The sequence below is a fragment of the Protobothrops mucrosquamatus genome, unplaced genomic scaffold (genome assembly GCF_001527695.2).
Source record: "Protobothrops mucrosquamatus isolate PMUCROS unplaced genomic scaffold, P.Mucros_1.0 scaffold995, whole genome shotgun sequence".
NCBI classification, from domain to species: Eukaryota; Metazoa; Chordata; class Lepidosauria; order Squamata; family Viperidae; genus Protobothrops; species Protobothrops mucrosquamatus.
Window position 1 is genome coordinate 31735 of NW_015387233.1, and position 27983 is coordinate 59717.

At 37.9% G+C, this 27983-nt stretch overlaps 1 protein-coding gene across 1 annotated transcript; it reads right to left on the bottom strand.

Annotated features, from left to right (window-relative positions):
• Nucleotides 1-1410: 1410 nt before the first annotated feature.
• On the bottom strand, nucleotides 1411-26813 carry HS2ST1 (heparan sulfate 2-O-sulfotransferase 1). Its single transcript, XM_015819828.1, has 7 exons — nucleotides 26009-26813; nucleotides 23120-23358; nucleotides 16099-16184; nucleotides 10922-11060; nucleotides 8766-8863; nucleotides 5088-5245; nucleotides 1411-3234 (listed from the first exon to the last, which is right to left on the bottom strand). Exons 1-7 carry the CDS (start codon nucleotides 26811-26813, stop codon nucleotides 3008-3010), a joined length of 1752 nt encoding a protein of 583 aa, XP_015675314.1. The 3' UTR covers nucleotides 1411-3007.
• Between the last annotated feature and the right edge of the window lie 1170 nt (nucleotides 26814-27983).

Sequence of the window (27983 nt, forward strand, 5' to 3'; positions counted from 1 at the left end):
GGGAACAAGTAAGTCAATTATTGTAGCAAAAATCAGAGAATGTTAACTATTAACAAGAGATAATTTAGTTCTTTAAAGATCAAAGCTCTGACTACCCTCTCTTTGACAGCTAAGATTCAAACAGAAATTAGCCTTTTAAACTATGCTTTTACTTGTGAAGTAAAATCTTAGTTAAACAGCCTTCTCTAGGAAGATAAATAATTCATTAATAAAACTTTCAGTACTGTTGAAATGCGTAAGCTATGTCCTGCTTCAATTAATTTTTGTAAGTTGTAAGTTTATGTTAAATGTTTAGAAGCCTGTATTTTACTTTATAAGCATTAAGAGCTTTATTCAGTTATTTCTTTAAAAGTAATTTACAACCACATCATGCAAAGAATTTTAGGGAATAAAATACAGATGTTTTAAGTGTAAAATGCAATAGCAGTGTTGTGGGTCTCAAAATATTGTGTTTCATTTTAAATGCAATCATACATTTTTAAATGTTCTGCCAATATCTTAATATTGCAGCAACTTTTCATATAGTTTCTGGGATTAAATAGCCATGAGGAATATTGTTTTCCCTAAATGGAGTGGTATCTGATGATATCTCATGAAGCCAAATATAATTCATTATGATTTAAGGTAACTAAACTAAAATGTATATAGCTGCTACAGCTTGCTTTCAAAATGAGCATTTAGGAAATTAAAAAGGGGGCCTTTCTATTCTTTTTACCCACTTGATGTATGTTTTACAATATTGCCAGCATAACCATATGCATTTATTCACGAATGGGTCCCAATGTGTTAAACAGGGCTTAATCCCAGGTAACTGTAGATATCATTGCAGCCTAAAATGCACCTGAACTAATGAAGATACATCTAGAGGCAAAGTAGTTCATGTCTAATTAGCAGATAAACACTCTTTCCTTTAACACACATCCACATAGTGGAGAATCTGCAAGGACTGATATCCCATGTAATCGGTACCATGTTAAGGAGGATGATCCATACTGATTTTTGGAAATAATTTGCACAGTCACATTTATATCTTCATGGTGACACTAGCTCAGATTATGTTACACAACTCCTTGTTTTGAAGCAGAACCTTAAATTCTCTTCCCAGCACACAAGAATGGAAAACAGGCAAACTATATAACCATTAGCCTGGACAATCAATATTTTTGTTGGGCTGTCAACATCCACACTTAAGGTTCATAAGTTTTAATATATTTTAAATAGTATAGCAAGAATTACTACATTTTCCCATAACTCATTCAGCTGGACTTAAATGGCCATAAAACAGTCAGGCTTATGGTAATATAGGGAAGTAACGTAATCAGTATCTGTCAACTGAACAAAAGTGCACAGCATAGGAAAGCAGTGCCATTTTAAAATCTCTCTAAGAAGTAGTCAAAGTAAAATATACATAAAGGTAAAAGCTTTACTTAACAGTCTCATTACCTTATTATAACAGTATCATGTTTTTGGCATTAAAACATTCAATTATAGATAGAACCTGTTTTGTCTATAGAGACACTTTCCTCTTGATACAGCTACACTTCTAGCACTCTACTGAATGTGAAATTCAAAAGCTATTTTTTTAACTTTTTAAAAATCTTCAAACCTTAATGCTATTTTTTTTTTTAAAAAATCAAGAATTGTGCACCAACAGGGAATTTTAAGAACTGCAAATGTTCTTGATTTTTGTTTAAAATATAGCATTTCAGAATGTTAATTGCTAAAGAATCTTATTTATGTTGTAAGGTGCTAACTGCAGCAAATGCAATTTTACTAAGTAATGTAAGGCCGTTCAATGAATACACTGACATCAATTTCTTCATATCTCTCTTGGCCAGGCCACATGCTTGTTTTCTTTTAGTCATGATAAAAAGATGAAGATTAAGTTGTTTTTTCTGAAAAAAGAGATCCTGGGCAGACACACTGTATATTTAAATTTGTTGAGATCACTGAAGTATGTTTCAGTGATGTCCAACTGTCAATTCTAAGTGGGGATTGGAAAAGCAAATCGGGTTGTTTTTACTTTTCATCCAACAAAATTGGTGCAAAGACACTTTAAACAATTTACTTCTAACCTTTTGGTCCAAATACATAAAATACGCATTATTTACAGCTGTTTTCTCCTTTTGCAAATGCAATACTTTAAAACACATTGTAAAGGACCTTAGTAAAAATATTCTACTGGTAAAAGTATCTAAATAGGAAAACCCTAACCATACCACAGGCTCACTATTTGAGTCAGAATATGGATTTGCCAGTAGTTGTTAAAAATACAAAGAATTCATGGAACATTGATACAGAATCCATTATCCGTTTTACATTGAAGTGTAGGCAAAACCTAACTTAACAGTTTTTCCAATGTAAGATGGAGGTTCAAAAGATATTAAAGAAACACTGAGTGATTTTCAGCCTTTTTACAATATTACTATAGAATTTTGATTTTTTTTAAAAAAAAAAAAACCACACTGATGACCAGTTCTAACTTCTTAAAATGAAAATCCATTATTTATAAATTCGGGAACGTCCAGCTGCGTCACTTCTTAGGAGGTGAACATTCCAACGAATGTCATGTGATATGAATTCACAAGAACAAAGCACAAATGTCAGCCAGTTATTTATATTATTCGTAAGTGTATACAACCCAAATCTCCATCTTGAACTGCACTGCATTAAGTAAAAGAAACTGCCCTATGAATCGAGAAGACAATAAAAGGAAGTCTTTCACCTAAGCTTCAGCTACAACTGGTATGTGCTTAATTTCTGTAAACCTTTGTGCAAGGTCTACGTAATAACCTTCTTTCAGAATATTAAAGAAACCAAAGCTTAAAACTTAGAGATGATCAAGGTCTCTAGTCTTCAGCTGTCTTCCTCCAGCGACACGCAGTGCACTCTACCGAGCTCAAGATCAAAGCACTTGAGTGGATTTATCAATCATCTACAAATTGGCGCCGAGAACAAGGATGTGATCACAAGGTTTGCTTTCTTCACCTAAAAATATGCATCGTCTTTAGTTTGATTTGGGGTAGATCTTTTCATAAAAAAAGTTTTGTGCCAGAATGTATAGCTCTCCGTCTTTTTCTCGAACCGCGTGGGCTCTGACAAACTGAAATTGCTCAAGGGCAAATTCATAGAACTCGTTCTCCATTTTCCAGATTTCAGACTGCTGGAGCTTTGCAATGGTTTCTTTTGAGGGGAGCTTCTTCTCCGTTGTTTTCCTAAGGTGAGACTTTTTACCTTAAAAAAAAAAAAGTCACAAGTCACAATTTCATTGGGTCATAACGTAAATATTCTCATGGACCATACATTTATGCAAGCTTGCGTAGTATTGCTGTTGTTTTGGTCTGCAGATTTCTAAATGGATATAAAGTGACAAAATTTTGACCAAGATTTATTAAGTTTTGAGAAGTGAGCAACAACTTTGAGGGAAAAAACAAAAAAGTTGCATTCTTGTCACTGCTAAAGGGCTTAATTATAAAGAGGGAGTAACTGCAGAGAAGTGCATTTCTCCTTATCACATTCATTTATCTATTTCAATCATGATTAATATTTAGAAATTCAGCAAAATTAATAAAAATTAACAAAATTAATAAAAAACCCAAAGCAATTTGTGTTTGGGTGACATTTCTCATAATATAAATGTTTTATCTTAAAATATCTTTTTAAAGGCAAGAGGACAAAGTCATTTATGTTAAGTATATCCCACAAGACTTATATGCATTTAACATACTATACAAGCTATACTATATATTATATTACATTCTATCAAAAATAGCTCCTTATATTCTACTCTCTAGCCATAATTATGAAATAATAATCAAAGTCAGGCTATAAACTACAATGAACTTAAAGAAAATAGTAAATATGGCTCCTATCAAATGGTGTGAAAAATGTTTAAATTCCAAACAATTGTGCTCTACTGGGAACAGGCCATTTTGATCATTTCTGGAGTGTTATACTTGAGACATTTCCAACAGGATTAAAACAGTTCATTTCCATGAAGAAATATCATCAGAGGAAGAAATAATTTAAAAAATTCTAGATTGTGGACAGACTTACTCTGAGGTTGAAAGAAAAAGAACAGAATATTTTCAAACTTGGGACTTATTTTAGCAATGGCTGGAGAAAAGAATAAGGGATTAGGAATTCAATTTGTATTAGTGAATGATAAACTCAGACAACATGTTTGTTGAATAAGTACTTTTGAATTGTATTAAAAAACCAATAAAAACTTTTTAAAAAACAGTCCATATCCAATAGAAAACAACTGTTTTCAGCTTGACACAGGGCGTTTCAAATTTCAAATTTTAAATACATGCATGCTTTGAAGTATCTTTTCCCCTTTCACTCTGAAGCGCTGCACAGCCCTGCTACATATAACTGGACACTTAAAGGAGTATATTTGCTATTTAGAAATACAGTCTAAAGGTGATTTGGTCCATTTCCTATTTCCTAATGCCAGGTACGAAGCTTTACTTTTTTTCAGTAATACACTGATAGCCCCTGAAAACTTGTTAGACCTCTTCAAATGGTGATGAAAAGGTTAGGTCTACCGAACCTAGATGGATATAGAAAAGCCATTTATGTTTTATTTAGTTTTCAGCAACTAGTAAAAGATAAATTATATGTATTATTATATTTCTTTTGGAGACTACTGGCTGGATGATTTGGGGTGGCAGGTTAGATCCGGCCCCTCAAGCCTCAGCTGCTGGCCAAGTTGCCTGGCTTAGGTATGTAGTGGAAGAGCAGAGAGGAACATAAACCATGCCCTACTCAGCCTTTAATAGATCTGCAGATTTTGTTTTTCGGCCAAAACCCCAATCAATCAAAATGTCGTAGTCTTCAATTTTGCTGAATCACACCCCAGTCAATCAATTCCGCAGAATTTGCAAAGTGCAAAGTGTTTGTGTGTGTGTGTATGTGTAGTCTATGCTTGAAACACATTTTCAGTTTTAATAGCCATAATACATCGCTTGTAATTCTTTCAGGAACGAAATAATGAAAAATCTCGGGAAAGACGCTGTGCTTTCTCCTAAAAAGAAATGCATACACACAGAGAGACATGATGTAGTTGAGGGGTGATGAAATACCTGTTCGATATAATTCTGTAGCACCCCTGAAGAAGCGAGGCAAAGCTGCCTCCAGCAACATAATGAAGTCTTCAAGCTCTTCAGTAACTCCCACTAGGAAATATTCATTAATCAAGTTGTATTTGGCTTGTTCCAAAGCCCATCTGCTTCCCACATTCCTAAAATGATAAAAAGTAATTACAGGATGGTTTTGATGTCTGCCAAGAATTTTGGTTCCCTTCATTTAGATATTCTCACAACAAGCTAAAATAATGGCTAAGCTGTTATCTTTGCACAGACAAGAAAACAAAGTTTCAGCCATACATATTTTTAATTTCCTTTGCTTTTTTCTCTTCTCCCCACTTTTTGTTCTCTTCATTGCCTAGGTTAGATGTCAAAAGATTTACTGCTCTGATTTCTAACTTCTTGATGGCGCAAATGCCTTTTTAAAATGTGCTATGGAGTGGGGAAAGTTTTGCTATTATACTAAAACAGCCAAGAGTGTCAGTTTGAATGTGATGGGGGGAAAAAAGATTCAGAGAACATTTGAGTTGTTCAACAGTCTTCCACAACAATCAAAGAATATTTGCATTTTAGTAAGTCTACATTATAAGCAAAAACAAAGGGATTTCCTTCTCACCTTTCCTATTATCATCTACTATTGGTATCTTATGATTACTGTATATTACTTCATTGTTTGTATGTACAAACATTGTTTGTATATACAAACATTGTTTGTATGAGAGCTTATGCACCAGAGACAAATTCCGTGTGTGTCCAATCACACATGGCCAGTAAAGAATATTCTATATTCTATTTTTAAAACGATTAAGCATTCAGATGAAATTTAGTACTCAGAAAGTAGTTGCTCATGCTTGCACTGAATAAATTGTCTGAAGAAATGATCATCAACACATTTATATACAAAAACATTCTGTTGGAAATAGGTTATACTTGAAGTGACCTCCAGACACTACTTGTTTGGGGCATTATCATGACAAACCCCTCCTGTTTGCTCCTTTTTCCCTTATTGATGAATTCACAGTGTGCTTAAGTTTTTTATAATGCAGTTCAATTGTGCCTATTTCCATCAATTAAAATGAAAAATAAGCTTAGCTCCTTTGGATGAATACTTGTTAAAGCCAGTGCCAAAATCCCCACGTCCTCTTAAACAGTTTTTATTTTTTATATATATAAGTTTTACTGACTTTTAAAATTTACAATCTTTAGAGCTTAGTAAACAACATGTTGTCTGGGTTTACGTATTTAACATTAACTTCTTCAATATAAATCTATTCGGTACTGTACACTCCAGTATTTTTTCCATGATCTTCCTTTCTTTCTCATATTTTTTCCCTTTTTCCCTTGTTAAACAATTACAATTCTTAGTACTATTGATGTATACAAAATTAGATATAGACATCTTCATCGTATTTTACTAATGTTATAGAAATAACAATAATATCAATTCATAAGTCAATATCCTGTTTTTCATGCTCTTATTAAAGTTTGATTTCCCATCAATATTTACAGTATTTTTATCGGTTAAGATTTTCTCAATATTAATTACATTTATACAGCTAAAAAAAATTATTCATACCAATCCTCTTATTTTCAAATTTCCCATATCAAAAAAAGAAAAAGAAAATGCTATTTTAATTCTAAATCATATCTTCCATTATAAAACTCTATAGTTATATCTAAGGCTCATCCGTTCTTTTAATCATATTCAAACAGGTATATTAAACAGATAATGCCCCCTCTGATAGATCAAATCTTCTATTTTTTAAGTCTAACTCTCGCTTTCTTTCTTTGCCAAGTAGCTTTCCAGGGCAAGGCAATTAAATCACCCCAAAAAATTTCTGGTTTTGTGCAAGCTGCTTGGCATGAGAAAGGCAATTTAGGTAGAGTATTTGGGGGGGACTCTGCCCATCCACATTCCCTAGACCAGAAGTAGGCAACCTTGGCTCTTTTATGACTCGTAGACTTCAACTCCCAGAATTCCTGAGCCAGCCATGCTGGCTCAGGAATTCTGGGAGTTGAAGTCCATGAGTCATAAAAGAGCCAAGGTTGCCTACCACTGCCCTAGACATTTCCCCTGCCCACTCTATGTTCCATTTTCTAAAATCTTCTTCCTTGTCATCAGGTGTATTTTGGAGAAAGGAGTAAAGGGTCTTTTGTATTTTCATTGTTATAGGTAGGTCTTGCAGTATTTTATTTGTATATGGCAGTCTATATTTTCCTTCTCCTATCTCCTCCATCTCTAGATCCATTTCTTCTACTTCATCCTCTGATTTCTGCTTTATTTGTTCATGCTTTACAGTCGTTGTCCTAGAGCTTTTCAGTTATAGCTTCAATTTGGAGATTTGGTCCTTTATATCATCTAGGTTATTTTTAGTCTCATTATAGTTTTTTTATGTCCTCTTTTTGTGCAACAAATGTTTGATGAATTTGCTGTAACATAGGGAGAATTTCCTTCTTAAAGGTATTTGTTTTTTCTTGAGGCATCATTCTTAGAAATCCTCTGGTATCACCAGTCTCATTAAGAGTGGAATAAGATTTCCTCTAGTTTTATGGTCTTTATATATAGCCTTTATAATCCAATCCTAATGGCAATATTTTATAGTAATCCTTTATCTCAAGTATCCTGAAAATTATCAATCAGGCAAGGTTGTAGTCCACAATGTTCCAAGTGTTCAAAATGTTCAACCTCTCTGCAGCCAGACACGTTCAAAAGTCAAATCTTTCTTTCTCTCCCACTAGCTCTTGAGATTAAAAGATCGAGCTTAGGAGGTATTTATAGTCCAAGAAGGTCAGGATGATAAATATGCCAAAATCTTTTCCTTTATTGCCAGCTGTACCAAGCAGCCAAGGAGCTAGTTATGGTGCTGTACTCAAAGCCACCACTAGATGTCATTCAAAGTCCATTTTCCACTTTTAAAACAAAGGGTTGATTTCTTACATTTCACCTCAATAATTTTTCCCCCAAAGAGAAAATCTTAACAATTATCTCAGTTCTCAGATTTATCAAAGCTGTAGCTTTGTATTACTTTCACTTCAGTATTGTGTATTTCTGTCCCCCATAACAAATTTAAAATACCACTTCCGTTCACATCTGGAGGTTTTAAACTTCTTGGGAGCCTTTCCCAGGAAATTCAGTTGTAAAATAGTAAATAAAGGATCAATATTCTCACCCAGTCTAAGCATGCTGTTTACGATGTGCTAATTAAAGCTTTGTTCTTCTGTTGTCAGCAACAAATGACTGCCCACAGAGGTGTGGCCGGTCTTTCCCCTGCCAGTTTAGAGAGCTTTCCTTGGATCGAACGGAGAGACCGCCGTCTCTCTGTGATCAACAAGCCACCTCTCCTTCTTCATCGCCTCTTTCTGACGATGAAGCTCTGCCTTCCTGCGTCCTGTCTCGTTGCGACGCAAAACCATAAGTCTTCTTAAACAGTTTTTAATCGGGATAGCCAATCATTGATATGGAAGTTTAGAAAGGAAAGGGGCAGTTGAGTTTGAAAATGGTTTATAATTCACTAAAACTCTGCTCATTGTAAGAGAAGCTACTTTTGTTAATTAAAGCTCACCATCCTCACCACCACCATCAGCCCGAATTTAAATTTCTGGTACCCATTTTCATTAGTTCAATCAATATAACACAATCAAGGATAAATTTCTTCTGTAATATCATATTCTTACCAACACTCAGAGCTATGCCCACAAAAAAATGGTATCTGAAGCCAGAGTTTCTCAGGAGCACAATCTGAGCCTCCAGCTGCCACACATTCGTCAAAGGTCTGGGGGGAAAAAAAACAAAGAAACTCAGAAGTAAGCTATAAACCTCCTTCTTGAAATTGAAACTTTTCAATATGGTCATATTGTTAAATAATGGATATAAGAACAATAGCAAAAAGTCCCATTTCTACAACTGTATCTGCCTATATCAGGGGTAGGCAACCTTGCCTCTTTTATGGACTTCAATTCCTAGAATTCCTGAGCCAGCTGGGAGTTGAAGTCCATGAGTCATAAAAGAGCCAAGGTTGCCTATCCCTGGCCTATATCAACTATGCTTGCAAGTCAATCTCTTTTGGGCTCCAATTGCAGATAACCAATCAATGATACAGACATTTGAGAAGCAAATGTCATTTGCAGAGATCACAACAGAAGTTAACTAAAAATGGAAATTAAAATGGCTCATGGGAATATAGACAAAATGTGTTGATATTTTAAAAATAGTTTATTTTATATTAGCAGGAACTAATTTGAAGGTATTATATTTATTGATTAAAAAGATTGCCTCTTGGCAATCAAGTTATACTATTGCTGCTGCTGCTGTTGCTACAGTAAACTGGGCTAATTTTGATAATTCTGAATCCTCCTGAAGGTTAATTACTTAATACTTTTTAATGCTACTGGAGCAGAATCCAAACAAATGTTGCAGAACAATTCTTGCTTATAACCAATGCAAAATCCAAGAGCACAGAGGGTGTGATATGATAACCACCAAGTAAGTGTACATCAGCAAGAAATGTGAGGTCTGAATAGATTTTAAGACAGCATTAGTTACAGCTGACTGATCAACTGGATCACAACCAACTTCCTTCTTGCTAAGAAACTCTTTAGGCATTATAGCAAGAGTAGGGTCTCTGGACTGAATTTTCCAAGTAATGCTATAATAAACAATCTCATAAATAGACTGAATCTGCTTAAAGGGAAAGGTATCTCCTGGATACAGTTAACATGGCACCAAAGCAAAAGGAAGACCCATGTGGTCTGGCTGAAATGGATCCATGGATTGCTTTAGCGTTCCCATAACATAAAATGAAGACCCAGCTGAGGGTGCCTATGGATTTACATGATCCATGATGTGTATATGTAAACAGCAGGAGTATTAAAAGTATACACATACTCTATATACATTGCTCCACATACAATAGTTATGAAAAATAGACAAAGAAGGCTCAACTCATTGGGACTGCACAAAAGCAGGGCAGGACTAATTTCTCTTCTGCATCTAATTCTATTCTGAGACTATAGTGATAATGTCTCATAATATTCAACCCCAAAGTATGAAATATTATACTGGGAAGAGATGACTATATTACTTGCAGTTTGAAAAATTCCGATCCATGACTTTGCAATACAGGGCAAAAGTTTTATGATTCATTATTAACTTGTAATATTATCCCGCCAGATTTAGGCCGAACAATTAAGGATATTTACACACTTCTTAATAGACTGCACTCTGTTCATGGTATGAAGCATCCAGATATTTGCTAAGAGAGGAGAAGGTATCAGAAGTGTCCTTGGGGGAGGGCCAATTACAAAAGTAGTGTTGCACTGTGTAAGCTCCTTCTCTTTTGTATCATTATAGTGTTCACACGTATAAAAGGGACAAGGTTTGTATTGTGCCACCATGACACTACTTCCATCATTTTGATGAAACCTCTTATGCTATAGATACTAGAGAAAGATACCTTCAGTTAGTCTATACATATTTATTTACTTGTCAAAAGCGAAAGCTAAGAAATCCAGGAAAGAGCTAGATAAGCAAGTAAGTTCACAATTTACAGCAGAAACTTCTAACATGAGCCAACCAGCTTAAGATCTTCAATAAAGAATTATGGGGGAAATAACAAAAGAAATATATGGAGGAGTGTTTAAAAAAAAAAAAGCTCATTCCTGCTCTCATGAACAGATGTTTTAAAAGATCAAAAAAATGTACAGAAAACTCTTGTGAAGGGAATGAGAACTTTTGCTCCAGTTTTGGTTTTGAACATTATGTTTTTCATTTAGTTCATAAATTACATAGTTAAAACTAAGCCACAAAGAAAGTGAACAAGGTATACTTTTACTTTTTTATCCCCTTGCTTTCGCCTTCGGAGTCCAGGCCTGTAATCATCACCAAAGCGCAGGAAGTAATAATAAGAAACCAGCCGTTCTATAGGATCTCTTATGACATTGATGTATATTGGTTTCTTTTTAACACCAAATCTGAAACAGAAAAGATAATCTAATTGACAAATCAAAGCGTTTCCTGCATGATGTAAAAATGGATCCGGTGTCAAGTTTATTTCAAAAGAGTGCTCCTCTCCCCCCATATTAATGTGTTCAGGAAAAAACAATAAGCAGACAATACGTTTTCCATTTCAAGGGCCTTTTAAAAAAAGTTCACAGTCAAGATAGTTTTCAAAGGAAGGTCACCAGACCTTATCATAATACATTCCATTTTGGTGGATTTTAAACATGCATATTTGATATTTACATATAGATACTCGCTTTATTTTGTCTAACAAGTATTATCAGCAGAAGTCTAGTCTGGTACTTCTGCTTCCAACAGATGCAACCTTTTAAAACTATACTTTGCAACAAAGAAGATAATGCAGCTGGTGTTACTATAATGACCAGATGGAGGAAAGGTATGAGGATGAGGGAGGTGCTCAGAAATAGTTTTTTGCTTTGATAAAGTCCTGCCTTTTAAATAAATGTTAAATAAATTTGATAAAGTCCTGCCTTTTAAAGGCTTGTTGCAGAGATGATAATTAAGCTTGATGAATACTGGAAGCTGGAAAAATGACAATTAGCTATATTCAACAGATGAGAAACCCGATAGGATTGGACTGAGTGCCATAGTTTTGTTCTTTCATTAGCGCCTTCTTTTAAAGAATTTATACAATGGTCTTGTGAAAATGTCTGTATCTCTGTGCCTTTGATTCCTATAGACTGCCTGGATAAGCCACTGCAATTTTTTGGCAACATGTTGGAAGTAGTTTACCACTGCCTCCCTCCTAGGGCAGAGAGAGTAAGTGTCTGGTCCAAGGTGACACAGCTGTATTTGTGCCCAAGACAGGATTAGAGCTCATAGTTTCCCGGTTCCTACACTGATGCCTTAACCACCACAGCAAAGTGGCTTGCCTATGAAAATTTAGTACAAAATAAAGCTTTTCATCATGTTGTGCATACAGGTAGTCTTCCGCTTACAACTTTAGTTGAACCCAGAATCTTGGTAGTTGAGTGAAGTGGTTGTTAAACGAGAAAAATGACTGCTTTGCTCAATCCTGGCTCTTCCCGTTTCAGTTGTTAAGTGACTGTACAGTCGTTAAGCAGAGCACCGGACAGAGGGCCCAGGTGTGGTGAAGCTGGGAGAAGGCCTGGGCCCTCTTCCGGCCCCACTGGGAAAAATGGTTGCAAGAAGAAAGGGCAAAAACTGTCTTCCATTGCTCCAGAAATTAGGATAGATTTGTGCTAAAGTGGAAGATTATTATCTATTTAAGTATATTCAGTTGGATATACTAAGCAGCAAGTTGGGATTTTTTGACCTTTACAAGCTGTTCTGTGAAACCTTACTCAAAACTAGCTTATATTTTGGACGTTTCTAATAGATTTCAGCATTTCCCACAAGAGGTGGGGAGAGTTTTAAATGTTTTGCAGTAAGCTTAACACTGGCCACAGAACTGTGCAGGTCCCAAAGTGCCAAGAGCAGGCAATCCAGTTAAGGCCTCTTTTGCTGCTACTCTTGATTCTGTTGTATGTATTAAGTGCTTTCATTTTGACATTTTGCTATATTTATCATTTTATTCACACTACAATATGTCGCATGGTATAAATGCAAAAACTATATTCTAAGATTAAACTTTCTTTTGCGGCGAAGGTAAAAGAGAGGAATCAAGGTCTCTGCTGCGCATGTTTCTCAATTCGTGTTTCTCATTCCTTGACTCAAGCAGAAGTGCCAGCTCAGCTCTGTATGTGGGAAGGCAATGCTCAAGAAAGAGGAGCAGAAGGAAAACTTACTGCTACAATTATCCCTCCTATACTTTATGTCCTCTTAGGGGAGGAACAGTCTAACGCAGGGGTAGTCAACCTTGGCTCTTTTATGACTCGTGGACTTCAACTCCCAGAATTCCTGAGCCACCTAAGCTGGCTCAGGAATTCTGGGAGTTGAAGTCCACGAGTCATAAAAGAGCCAAAGTTGACTACCCCTGGTCTAACGTATGTTTCTTATGTCATCTATGAATGTATACAGCCAACACAGAATAGAAGAGGTTTGGCTTTCTTTGGTAGACGGGAGAGATGAATCAATATTGTTATGAAAGAGACCCCAAAGATATCAAGGTCTCTTAGAAATCAATCATGATAAAATTCAAAAATGAAGAGAATCCTGTCAGTAAGTTAACGCTGAATAGTTAGATTTCAAAGAACATGAAAGCAACAATATATTGTATATATTAATTCATTATGCTGTTTGATAAAATTTCTACAATATATTTTACCACAGCTGTTGCAAAACTTTTAAACTTCATTTTAATTTTGTATGAGTGCATATTGAATCAAAGCACTAGAGGAGAGTTTATTCAGGAAGATAAATAGACAGTATTCGGAGAGTATATATTTCTCCCCTCAAAGAACATCACACCATATGTTACTCAAGAAGAGCAAATACTGCATTATTTTAAAAATCAAAATCACAAACATAAGCAAACAAACTATACAGAGGGTAGGCACAGCCATTTAACAAAAAAAAACACAAAACCTTAAGTATAAAACAGTCCTGGGGAAAATACGCCTATAAATGTAAATTGTGATATTGTTTTGTTATCTTTCTTGAATAAGAGGTCTTCAGTTTCAAACTATGAATAATCTATCGAGTAAAGAAATGCTTACAAAGCTGTTCACAAGGTTATTATTTCCTTATATATTCAACACAAGAGATGCATTAATACAGTATGTTACACTACTGAATTTGAAAAAACAAGGCAATTTTATACTCAGGGTTTTTTTCTTTCAGACTGAGACCTCCTTCTTGGTATGTAATATTTCAAACTTTCTCTGCCATTGTTCATTGCAGCATTATGTGATACTATGTTTCATGAGTATATATAATACAAACTTGTTTGAGGTTGCCATTTTTACACAATTACCAAAATAAAACAGAGGGCAGGGGATACACACACACACACACACACACACACACTACTCTTTCTTAATTTGCTTTAAAAGCTACCATGCTTTCAAGGTTAAGAAAAATTGAGAATTAAACAATGACTACAACATATAGGAGCTGTGATGGTGCAGTGGTTCGAATGCCCTATTTGCAGGCTAATTCTGCCCACAGCTAGGAGCTCGATTCTGATTGGCCCAAGGTTGACTCAGTCTTCCATCCTTCCAAGTTGGGTAAAATGAGGACTCAGTTTGTTAACCACTGACATTTGTAAACCACTCAGAGAGTGCTGTAAAGCACTATGGAGCAGTATATGCTATTGCTATTGCTATAAGCAGAAGGATCTAAAGAAAATATGAAAAACATATCATATTCAACCTATATTCCCACTATTCTTAAAATAAATGTTCAAACAGAAATTCCATGCACTGGTCTCTGTCTCAGACATTGTCAGACTACAGAACTGCAGGATCCACAAAGATAAGCATCTGTGGAGGGATCAGGAGAGTCCCAAAATGATGCAAGTTGCAAGGCAAGCCATACCCTTTTTTCTATATGTATTGCAAAGCATGCACCCACCCTAAGGTGTGGAGTTTCTGGCCCAATGCTCTATGCTGCTTTAATCACATTTAATGCTAAAACTAACAATTACATTTCTATAAAATAATTTTAGCCACTAGCCTGGAGTACCTGAGATTTTTCACAACATCAACTTCCACTCAGAAATCCTTTGAGAAGAATAGACATTCAGTCCTAACATTTGAGGATGTGATGCTCTTAATAGTTTAATACCACCATGATTGCAATGGAGCAAGGAATTGGCAAACAAATTAGTGCTTCGAAATTCCTCTCCAGATAAAGGGGAGGACCTGGGATCTCCCTTATGTGCTCTGTACTGAGGCTCCTTGTAAGGAAACTGTAAAACAATGGCCTCTAGGGCAGTGTTTCTAACCTTGACAATTTTAAGGCACGTGGACTTCAACTCCCAGAATTCCACAGCCAGCAATGCTGGCTGTGGAATTCTGGGAGTTGAAGTCCACGTGCCTTAAAATTGTCAAGGTTGAGAAACACTGCTCTAGGGGGTTTTAGAGCTCCTGAAGCCGAAGCAAACTCAGCTTTGCCCAAGCCATGGTTGAAAGCATTTAAATGGACACTGGGTTCATCCACTTCCTTTCTTAAATCATTTCTGGAAATTGTTTATTAACTGCTTTTGGGCTATCAAGAACTTTCAGAATGGCAAGTTTCATCAAACCTGGTGTTTCTCCTTCAATCCACAGGGAAAGAAATTTAACAACTTTGAACAAATTGTGTTGAAATAATTAGAACATTGACTTTAGAAAGTTGCTAAGGGGCCAGATGGATTGAAAATAAGATTTTGAAATTAATTATAAGAATCCTTCTTGTGTTTAGAATCCTATTAAAACATATAGGAAGATATAGAATACGATATGGTTAAATATATACCTATATACCTTCTTATTTCTGATAAATTTTAATGGAGTTTTACTGATTAGGACTGAATGATGAGGCTTTATAACTTGGTTATTGTCTTGAGATAGGGGACGAGAGATCCTCTGTTGAAATGTTAGAGAAAATAAGTTATTAAAATCATTTGTTCTTGTCTTTATGACAGGGATATATACATGTGCACGCCCGCACGTGCACACACATACACACATACATATACGTTTACACACATACACACATACATATACACAAACATTCAAGATTTAACTATCAGGAAAAATAATTTCTCTGATTTAATTTCTCTGACTATTCAGATATATCAATGTGTATCACTTGCTCTTTTAAGAGGCAACATGATTTACAACATTCTTGTCACCAAGTCTGAACAGGGAAGGACATGTTAAGAAAATGAAAGAGGAGGTGGAGGCAGAGAAAAATAAAACTGAAAGGAGAGACCAAAACCCTGTACGGTATTTGCTGTATGGTGCAATTTCTGATCTTGACCATGAGAGGGCAGTACAAACTAAAGTGAATCATGAACTACAGTTATACCATGAAAATTAAAAATGATAAAGAATGATTCAAGGTCAAATTGGTGCAAATTGAATTATTTGTTGTGTAGCTTACTTTGCAAAATCCAAGAAAGATATATGTCCATGATAAAATCCTGGTTTCATCTCTTTCCATGAAGTTATGTTCTTCACAAAACGTACCTACAAGAAAAAGGAAGATTGTTTAATATTTTACAAAACAAAATACAAAAGTGTGTGTGTATGTATGTATGTATGTATGTATTATATAATTTATTCTACTTTATATCCTCCAGAAATTCAATGATGATGAGCCAGCATCATCAATATTTATTATGGACAGATAGCTGAAAAGATTGGGATTTGCTAAACATGGCTAAGTTTTTTTAATCAGGAATGTGTTATATTTCATATTCTATAATAACACTTTGAACAACTTTTGCTTTAATTATTAGTCAAATATGTATTTATTATTTGAAGTGTTATATTTAGTTCCTATCTTTCATAATTAGAATATACGAATTTTACACTGACACAATGACACACCGGTAAATACAGATAAGAGTAAAAGCTCCAAGCCAGGCTCAACTCCTGGCAACTTCAGCAATATTTCAATTAATTTTCTTAGCAATATCACAGAAATGTTCTTCAACGTCTCATTCTAGTCCACAGACCTGGAGTTTTGAGTTGGAAATTACAATACATTTGTATTATTGCAAGTATTTGAAAGTGGTGCTTTAAAAAGTTTGCTAGTGTAAACAAAGGATCCGTCTTCAAAGCATTAAAGCAGCTAGATCCTTAGGACAGCTTATATGACTGCTCAAGACTGTTCCTATTATCTGTACAGACACCCAGTATTAGTATTTTTGAAGAAGCTACATGAGTTTGCATATAAATACATAATCCGGAAAGCAACAAACTTGGACAAAAATTGATCAACATGAAAAACAGTATCTGTAATAATCTAATCTTGTACTTTCAGAAGTTGAAACTGTAATGGAAAACAGATAAGATAAAGCAGACATATCTGCCGTTATTCTCATAATTTATCAAGATAATATGTAATGCTATTTGTAGAACAACATTCCTAACACAGTGTTCATGGCTGCTGGAATTTCTGAGAGATGTCTGGCAAAATGACTTTAGCTATTGCCAAGAGAATACCAAACATCTGAAGTAAGCTGCATCTTGACCTTTGGAGAAGGAGATTGCTTTAGCCAATGAACACAGACACGATTGTCAAGTCAATATAAAATGGGGACTATTTCAACTGTAGAATGTTTATTGACTTCCAATAGTAAATTCAAGTGCCAACTCCCAGCATTATTAACAAAAAAATCAGCTACCAACTTGCTCAGCAGAATTGCAATGTTTGAGAAAGTAGCCCCCCCAAAAAATAATCATAAAAACCTAGAGATAAAAGCAATACCAAGCACAATGAGAGGGAGAGAGAACGGGTGGGGGTGAAAGTTTAATTCTGTTTTGGTATAGCAACAATAGCTAGTTCTCTATGCTATGTCAAATGGAACAGAAATATATGATACAGAAACCAAATTTTATTTAATTATTCTTTACAATGTATCGCAAACTCTCATATAACATCAATGTGTCTTACAAAATATAGATAACTAAGGTAGAACAGGCCATTTAATGAACACTGGAAGTTACAAACTCCCCCCCCCCAAAATCTAAATACAAATCCTTTCAACCTTAACAACCCCTGCAGCACCCCCGTGGTCATTCATCCTTACGACCGACCACAGAGACACTGCAGCATACCGTCCTACCTATCACTCTCTCATCCTGCCCTGTCAGGCCCTCAGAGGCATTGGGCCTGCTTTCCCACCATACTGGGTTCCACTCACTCCTACCCACCCACCCCTGTCACCATTCGCTCACTTATCTTTCGAAGATATCCAGAGCTCAGGAAGTCAGGTAGAGAAGGCTGCTCCCTTTCTCGGCCATTGATGGACCACATGGGCACAATTGAGAAGAAATCCTGCTGCTTTTGCTTCCCTCACAATCCTTTCGTCCCCAGAGCCAGCTGCATTAACTTTACACTAGCATGGCTGGGGTTCGGGGCATTAAGAAGAATTCATGCCGACTGCTGTCCTTAGCTCCCCGAATGCCAGCATAAGGCCTTACGCTAGAATGGCTGGCGTTTGGAGAACTAAAAAATAAATTGTGCTGATTTTGGTCCATTACAATCCTTTCCTCCTCGGCCAGTGTAACTCTAGCCCTACACTGGCATTTGGGAGGATAAGAAGCCATGCTGATTTATGCTGGCTGGGGACGAAAGGATTGCAACAGACCAAAATTGGCACAATTTCTTCTTACCGGTAGCTCCCCGAATACCAGCCATACTAGTGTAAGGCCTTATGCCAGCATTCGAGGAGCTAAAGAAAATCAGGCTTGTCAGATGTTATATTTTTTCTATCCTGCTCTATGGAGTAGAGAGTTGGTCTCTGACAGAAGGCCACCTGAAGAGACTAGAAGCATTTGAAATGTGGATTTACAGGCGGTTGTTACGTATAAACTGGATTGACAAGATCAGAAATGAGGTGATAAGCCGCCTGGGAAAGCCAAGGGAAATCATCAAAACAATTAAAAAACGAAAGTTAGAATATTTTGGATATGTGATACGACACCCAGAAAAATACGGCATACTCCATTTAATCCTCCAGGGAAAGATTGAAGGCAAACGAGGTCCAGGCAGAAGAAGAAGATCATAGCTTCAAAATCTAAGGGACTGGTTTGGACAAAACTCAACAGCACTTTTTCATGCGGCTGCTGATAAAAACAGGATTGCCAACATGATCGCCAACGTCCAATAACGGATATGGCACAAGAAGAAGAAGAAAGAAATCGTGCCGATTTACACTGGCTGAGGAAGAAAGGATTGCAACAGACCAAAATCGGCACAATTACTTAACTCCCCGAACGCCAGCCAGGCTAGTGTAAAGCTAAAGTGGCTGGCACTGGGCAGGAAAGGATTGTGAGGGAAGCAAAACCAGCAGGATTTTTTTTCTCAATTGTGCTATGTGGCCCAGCAATCATCCAGCAAGGGAGCAGCCTTCTCTACTCCAATTTCCTGAGCTCTGGATATCTTCAAAAGGAAGTGTGTGATTGTGACGGGGTGGGGTATGGAGGAGGCCCATAGGTCTTTGGGGAACTCAAGGAGCAGGAGGCAGAACATGGGATATCGCAGAGGTTGGGGGAGGTTTACCCGGTGCGCATGTGCCTGCACTGGTTTCCCCCACCCCCAAGTCACCCCATGCTCTAATGACCTCTGCATTTGTTTTAAGAATGCATTGGGAAAAGCAGGAATGGGGAGATCATTAATTATGCACTTCATTTAATGTAGTCCAACAAGAATGGGCAGGCTCCATTACTGTCATAAGTCGAGGACTATCTGTCGCCATCATAATCTGCTACAAAAATAAAATAAAAATAATTTAAAAAGCCTAAACAGAATTTTTCATTCCATGGGCTGCTGCAAATATTTCAAAGTTTACTTATACAAGTTAAATATATATTTTAATGTTGCTATCAAAAGTGAATGAAGTTGTTAGGAATACAGTTGCCATGGATCCAGCTCTAAAGGATACTCTTCTAACTTATTGCAAAGACATATAATGGATGTTCATTCCCAGTGTTTGAGTGAACAGTCAGTGTGGTGCATCAGTATATATATATTTTAAAAATAAAATAAAATACTGTCCCGCGTCTCTTAAATTTAACTACAACTGCTTATATATTTTTAGGATGGTAGACTTTTGAAGGTCGTAAATATGAAATGAACTATTTGGGCTACAATAGTTCTTCTATCCTACAACTGACCTATACGATCTAGACATAATGATGATACTCTAAACATTCCAATCTGACAAGCTAGATAAATATGAAAAATACTATTCCAATAATCAAATCTCAAGGTCCAACAGGTCACAGATCCTGCCAATTGTTATTACTTCAGTTTCAACCGGCTCATGCAGCATCAGTTCCCAAGTGAATCCAGGCAGTTTAAGTACAAAGACCGTGAATACTAATGTGTGATTTTTTAAAAAAAAGACTGTGGTATTCTGTCATTCAAATCTCCACCTCATCCAGCACCTGCATGTTGAATAAAAAATCCCAGAAAAGTAAACTGGAGCAAATATTAAACTGCCCATTCAACATTATTGATACCTTTTCTAGGGAAAATCTACTATCATAATGGCACATAAATACAAAAGACCTTACCCGTAGGCCTTTTTTTATGCTAGTATTTTTGCCTACTATCTTGCAGTAGTAAGTAACTGAAGTAACAATTAATGTATGTTGGTATCACTATATTTGATGCCAAAGCCTTTCATGAACAGAGAACATTCATTTGTTATCAATTATTCAGGATCATATGCAACTCTGCAAGTATTTTCACTACTACTTCTCTTTCATATTGTTACAAAAGCTATTACACACACACATACACATGTTTGAGATTTTATTTTGGAGGAGTGCTTGAACGGGAGACTTTTTTCTAAAATTTTACTTAGGAAGGTCAGAAAATATAAAAGGATTTCTGCAAAACATTTTTTTCCTGATACTTAAAAAGAAAGTATTCAAAAGCTATTTTTGAATTTCTGGCATATTCAAACTGTTTTACATTTTCAACCCAGATGCACTTTTTAGACGTGAAAGATAGAATAAATATATCTTGACAGAGAAAAAGCATCAGAAATCCTACAGGGGAAAAAGTGAAAATTGGGAGCTTCAAAAATTCTCTGAGGTACAAAGAATAAGAATCACATGCTCAGAAAAATGTAATAAAATAGGTTATGAATTTCAAAATTGCTGACAAATATGATAAAAAAATAAGTGCAACATTTTACTTTAATGATGTCTGTGTCAACTTCTGAAAAGAGCCTGGCTGAAGCCATCTTTGTTGTTCTAAATTGCCACACAGATTGGGGGGAAGGGAGATAAGAAAACAAAAGTATTGCTAGACAAAACACAAGAGCAGTCCCATGGGAACCAAGGTCATTCCCGCAGGTGCTGGAAGGAGGAGGGAAGATGAATTGAGGAGCCCGCCAATTATTTTCATTGGATAGCATGATCTATACAGGTAGTCCCCGAGGTATGAACCTGGCCATTAGGCTCGTAAGTCAAAAAAACTCTTCAAATGAATCAGACTTAATTTTACAAATTTTTAAAATCCAATTTATCGATTAAATCAAATGGATTGTTAAATGAACGAAGATCTGACTATTTCCTCCGATAGCTGCCATGTTAACTGAACTGGGAGGGTTTACCACCAGCCGCTGATCAGATGTTTCCGGTGAGCTGGCTCAATAACTAAATTTCCTCCAAGCAGGGCTTGCAAGCCATCAGAGTTATTTTTATTTTTTTTTAAAAAAAAAAACAACTGCTGCTAGTTAGCTCAAGCATCTTCAGCTGCCCGGGGGGGAGGGGAAGGGGAGCGGCAGCAGGCGTTGCTTTAATAAAAACCACTAGCTTAAGAGCCAGCCAGGCACCCAGAACAAGCTGGGGGAGGGATTTGCAGAACTCTCGGCTTGCAATAGTACCAGAGATGGAAGGGACCTTGAGATCAGCTAGTCTAACCCACTGCTCTCACAAGAGAGTATTTCTGATAAATGCCTATCCAGTCTCTTCTTAAAAGCTTCCAGTGATGGGGCACCCACAACTTCTGGAGGCAATTTAAATTTAAAATCTACAAACTACAGTAATATATGCTAATTTCCAAAATAAAAGCTCAATATTTTGCAAACTATTGTGTTTGCAAACTATAGAGTAACAAAAAAATTTTTTTTTAAATACCTACAGAAGTAATTGTAGCACTCCAGCCCAGGCAGTAGCAGATTGCAACGAAAGCAAAAACTGGTATCGGCTCGGCTCTTGTTTGGCCATGTGACCAGGGACAAAAATAAAAAAAACCTTCCAGCTTCTCGCAGCCCCAAATGGCCCAGGCAAGTCATAGAGATAAAAATGGCCTCCGCTGCAGTAGAGACTGAAATCAAGTCTCATGGCTACAGAGGCCTCTTTTTGGTCACAGTTTTTAATTTCTAATGTAAGTACCCTTTCTGAATTAATTTGTTTTTGTGAAAACTCGTGAAATAAACGCTCGTACCTCAGGGATTACTTGTAGTAAAGTAGAGGGGAGGGAAATGTTACTTTTAGTTACAATGAATCTCTAGGGAAATTTCAGAGTTGGTTTCACTTTTGACCGTGCTCATATTGTGTATCCAATAAAGATATGCTTTGAGGAAACTTCAAGCCTCGGAGTTCTGATTTATTTGGTTTCGTTAGTCAGAACCTTGACAGTATGATTTCATTAAACATGCATATTGAGATTTGAGCCAACATGATTTTCTGGGGAATTGCCCAGGTGTGCAATACATATTTAGGCAAAAAATAGTAATTCAGCATATTTCTGTGGACATATAACTTGCCTTAATAAAGTCCTTCTTGATCAGCCATAAGTCAGATAATCCTTTTTTGCTACCCTTGATAGCACATAAAGGGACATCATATGGTTAGCATTATTAAGCCAATTATTCTTCTAGAATTTTGAAAAAGAAGGCCGAAGGGTAATAAGACTGACTAAGAACGAAGATGGAAAATGATCTGAATATGAATCAGTGGATTCCATCAAGAGGTTTGTATGGAAAAAAAGATATGACCCAGTTATGAACAAACAATGGAAATAAAGGTTTAAGCCACTAAAAAAAGGCAAGAATTTATATTTGGTATGAAAAGGAAAGAATGACCAACTGATGTAGAAAATACAGAAGGAAAACAAGGTTAATTCTGTTTTAAACAGTGAGAGAATGCCCTAATTTATCACACAGCAAATACTTATAATGGTCTAACTAATATCATACCTACATTTGCCTTTATTCAAATTTAAGTTCAATAAAACTAGAATGTAACATAAATCAGATATGAAAAATTCCACTCTAATTCTAAGTCAGGGATTTTAATAGAACGTATTATTTTGTTGTTCTCCACTGGGACTGAGACATCACCTCACACACAATACTTTTATGATTGATAGAGAAAATCGTTAAGTAAGATTAATGAGCAATGCAAAATGTAATATCTTAACTATGGTAACTTACTTGATCTTGTAGAGACATAACAGGATTGTTTTTGGTTGTGTTGATATGAAGAACATGATACTTATTCTTCGCACAAAGATCATATGCAATGTTTGTGAAAGATGTACTTGCAGTTTTAGGTACTCGATTGTAAATGATCACTACATCATCGTCTTCATCTGGGATTAGATCTGATCGAGAGCCATCTACTGTATGGCGCTGCTCTATTTCCCGAACTTCGTGTTTTGCAATAGCTCTCTCTGTGAAAACAAAGCACATAACAAAACAAACGCATTTTTAATTTTGCCATTTATTAGACCAATATAATTTCAATTTCCTTTTACTAAGAGTTGGATCATATGATAGACTAGTCCAGGAGTAGGCAACCTTGGTTCTTTTATGACTCGTGGACTTCAACTCCCAGAATTCCTGAGCCGGCTGGCTCAGGAATTCTGGGAGTTGAAGTCCACGAGTCATAAAAGAACCAAGGTTGCCTACCCCTGGACTAGGCTAAGTGACTTTGGTTAAACTATGGCTAAAAAGGAGCACCTTAAACATCCTAAATTTGTAGCTATATCTTTAAAGAATGTTACTTTTTCCAAAATGAAGGAGCTGCATGCCATCTCGACCTGAATGGAAAATTTAGGCCCCCCCAAAATGACTTGTTTCTTGGTTATATTAGTAATTATGGTATATCATACATTCTTGGCTATTATGTATTTTAACATTTGCATTATTGTAATTGTTTTTATTTTATTTCTAATTTTGTTCGCCACCTACAGCCACTTATTGAGGTGGGTGGTCATACAAATAAATAAAATAAAATAAACTACAGGAAGAGAAACCTATCAGGTATATTAAAGGTTGCAAGGTTATGGCTAGTCTTAATCATAGTTAATGCTATATGATCATAATTTGGAAACGAAACTACTATTCAGGGTTAACAAGAATAAGAAAAAAGATCACACAGTAAGACTTTTTTCACATATATCCTACAAATAATGACTATAAAATATCCAACACTTTTCAAAGGCAGACAGTTGAAAAGATACTGCACATAATATGAATTTTACAAAACATTAGCTAGTGACCATTTTGGATTTAGTCAATTAATTGCAAAAAGGAACTGAAATTTAGATAAAATGAATCCTGTGCTCATTTTAATTAAGCACTGTCCCTTGTGTATGATATTACAATGATTGGCTTTGCAAAATCCAATTAGACATTAATTGCAAGTCTGATAAGAAAAGAAGTGGAAGCACTTTATGACAATATCATCATTAAAGATGTAAAATTTCCATCTTGAGTACAAAAACACAAGCCACAAAAAGGAAAAGAGCAAATGAAGCAAGTAGAAAACCTGAAATGGAAATCCCAGAAACTGGGACAATATACTTTGGTGTTATTTTTTTTTTCAGCATCTTTCCAAGTAACTGCTAAATGAATTTATCACAAAACATAGCCAGTACTATCATCCAAATGAATGTACCTTTTCAATATATGGATGGGGGCCGTGGTAACTCTTGTAGTTAGGACACTGAGTCAAAAGACCATTGACAGGTCAACAGCTCAGCAGTTGAAAACCTGAGAGTGAGCATGTGACAGAATGAGCTCCTGTCAATTTGTCCCATCTCTTGCCCACCTAGCAGTTCGAAAGCATGTAAATGCAAGTAGATAAATGGGTACCACTTCAGTGGGAAAATAACAGGGACATGAAAGAAGCCCCCTCAGGCAACAGTGATATTACCAGCTAATCCTTTCAACCCAGAAGTGCTTTGGTAGATGCTTCCAACACGAATGCAGTAGTAGTAGTATATATGGAGGCCTGTCACTCCTAGCTGCCCTGAAGGTAAACTGCCTAGCAGGCTGGTAGTTAGTCAACTACCAGCCCAACGAAGTTTAATAAACATACTCTTTCCATAATGATTATAGTAATCCTCATTGCAATTTCTTAACCTAGTCAAGAAGATAGAAATACTGTCTTTGCAAAGGGAGAGTGTGGAGAGAATATTGGGATTTTAGGGCAGGAATAGGCATCCTGAACTTCTCAAAGTTCATGTAGATAGAAAGAATACAAAGGGGAATAACAGGAAAATCTGAAATCAATGGAGTTATACTCCACCCAGAAAAGGGAAATCCAATGTTAGAAGTCATTTTGAATTTCTGGAAATAATGTGGTGGGATTGGGGGGGGTGGGTGTAAAAGGGGCGTTGTCTTACCTGAACGCCTTTTCTCAGCACGGAGATGGAGGATCCACCCATGGGTAGTAGACTGTATTCCTGCCCAATCAGATTAAGTCAGCCAAAGTTGCCACGCCCGTCCTGGACCACAGATTCCCAGTCTTGACGCGAGCGAAGCCATTGACTGACATAGGACGTACTGGCTCAGAAACTAAACTATCCTAGTTAACAATGCCACAAAAGAAATAGGGGGGGAAGGTGGATCCTCCATCTCCGTGCTGAGAAAAGGCGTTCAGGTAAGACAACGCCCCTTCTCCAGCACTGGAGATGGAGGATCCACCCATGGGACATACCAAAGCCTACTGTCCCTTAGGGTGGGAAATAGACTGGTCCGGTGTGGCACTTTGATGGAGTACCTGTTGGAGGACCCTCCTGCCGAAGGAGGCCTCCGCGGATGCAAATTTATCTATTTTATAGTTCCGAATAAATGGAGAAGGTGAGGACCAAGTGGCCGCTCTGCAGATGTCCTCTATGGACGCCTGAGTATCCCAGGCCGCAGAGGTAGAAGCACTCCTGGTGGAGTGGGCCGTGACCCCTCTTGGAACCGGCAATGATGCAGCCTGATATGCCCCGGCGATGCACTTCCTGATCCACCTGCCTATGGTGGACGAAGAGACCTTCCGACCCCTGGAAGACGGGTGGAAAGATACAAACAGGGCCTCCGATTTACGGAGATCCGCTGTTCGTGAGATGTAATAACTGAGCGCCCTGCGGACATCCAAGCTATGCCATTGTCGCTCCTGGGCACACGAAGGGTTCGGACAAAAGTCCGGGAGTACAATGTCCTGGTTCCTATGGAATGTTGAATTTACCTTCGGTATGAAGGTAGGGTCGAGACGGAGGACCACCCTGTCTGAACGGAAAAAACACAGGTCCTTGCGGACCGAGAGCGCCGCCAGCTCGGAGATACGCCGAGCCGACGTGATCGCCACTAAAAAGGCCACCTTGTGGGCAAGGTGTTGAAGGTCACACGATCTCATGGGTTCGAAAGGCGGCCTTGTCAAGGCCCGAAGCACCCTCGGCAAGTCCCAAGACGGGTACCTATGTACCGTGGGCGGCCTGGTGTTCGCCGCTCCCTTGAGGAAAGATCTAATCAAAGGATGACGCCCTAAGGACTCTACAGAATCGCATGATAGAACTGTGGATAGAGCAGCTACCTGCCTGCGTAACGTGTTCGGAGCTAGCCCCCTCTCCAGGCCCTCCAAAAGATATTCCAAAATATGGGGAATAGTGATTTGAGCAAGTGACAACTGCTTCCTGGAGTACCAGGATTGGAAATTCCGCCATGAGGACTCGTAAATTCGGTTAGTGGAGGGACGGCGAGATGCTTGAATTATGTTGATCACCCCTGTGGAACAGAGCTGGCGTGACAAGCAAGACCGTTCAAGCGCCAAACGGCTAACTGGAGCCATTGGGGATCCTGATGGAGGATGTCCCCCTGACTGAGTGATACTCTGTCCGGGGGAATCCGCCATGGGCTCGTGATGGATAGAGTCATAAGATCAGCGAACCAAGGTCTCCGTGGCCAATAAGGAGCAATTAGAAGCACCTCCGCACCCTCCTGGAGGATTTTGCGAACCACCGCCGGAATCAGAGGAAGCGGCGGGAAGGCATAAAGGAGACCTGGGGGCCAAGGGGACCGAAGCGCATCGATCTGTTCCGCCCCCTGAGAGGGGAACCGGGAGAAGAACCGGTGAAGTTGTGTGTTGGCCGGGGACGCAAAGAGATCCACTAGTGGGCGGCCGAAACGGTGACAAATCTCCTTGAACACCCTCGGATGGAGGCGCCATTCCGAGTGGTCTATAGTGGACCTGCTCAACCAGTCGGCTCGAGTGTTCTCCTTCCCCGAAATGTGGTCGGCCTTGAGGGAAGCCAGGTTGTGTTCTGCCCAGGATCCCAGCAACAGTGACTCGGTCAATAGGGCTCGTGAACGGGTGCCCCCTTGTCTGTTCACATGGGCCTTGGCAGTCACGTTGTCCGTGAGGACAAGGACGTGTCGCCTCCTTACCAGAACGTGAAAATGCCGGAGAGCTAAATGGATGGCCTGCAACTCCAACCAGTTGATGTCGTGGCGAAGGTCCGACTGGGACCACCGACCCTGTGCCCACTGCGAGTGGAGGTGCGCACCCCAGCCAAATAGGCTGGCGTCGGTCATCAGCATTGTCCGGTTTGGTTCTTTGAACAGGGACCCCTTGAGGACGGCTGGTGACAGCCACCATCCGAGGGACCGCACTACCTGAGGAGGAAGTCGCACCCTTTGATGGGAGGCACTGAGGTTCTGCCTCTGAAAGGGTAACAGGAACCGCTGTAGTTCCCTGGCGTGGAGCCTGGACCACGGGATAATGGCTATGGTCGATATCATTTGACCCAGTAATTTGGAAAGGGTGAGCAAGGACGCCGTGCGTCCCCTGCGTACCTGGAGGACAGAGTTTTTCAGGTTGTCCCGGCGTTCCTGCGATAAGTACACCTTGCATTGCAAAGTGTCTATTATGGCCCCCAGATGTAACAGTTTCGTTGTGGGTATCATGTGACTCTTGAGGAAGTTTACCGAGAACCCATGGTCCTGGAGCAGGCCCACTACCATTGTCAAATCCGCCGTGGCGGACTGGATGGAAGATGACTGGATCAGGATGTCGTCCAAGTAA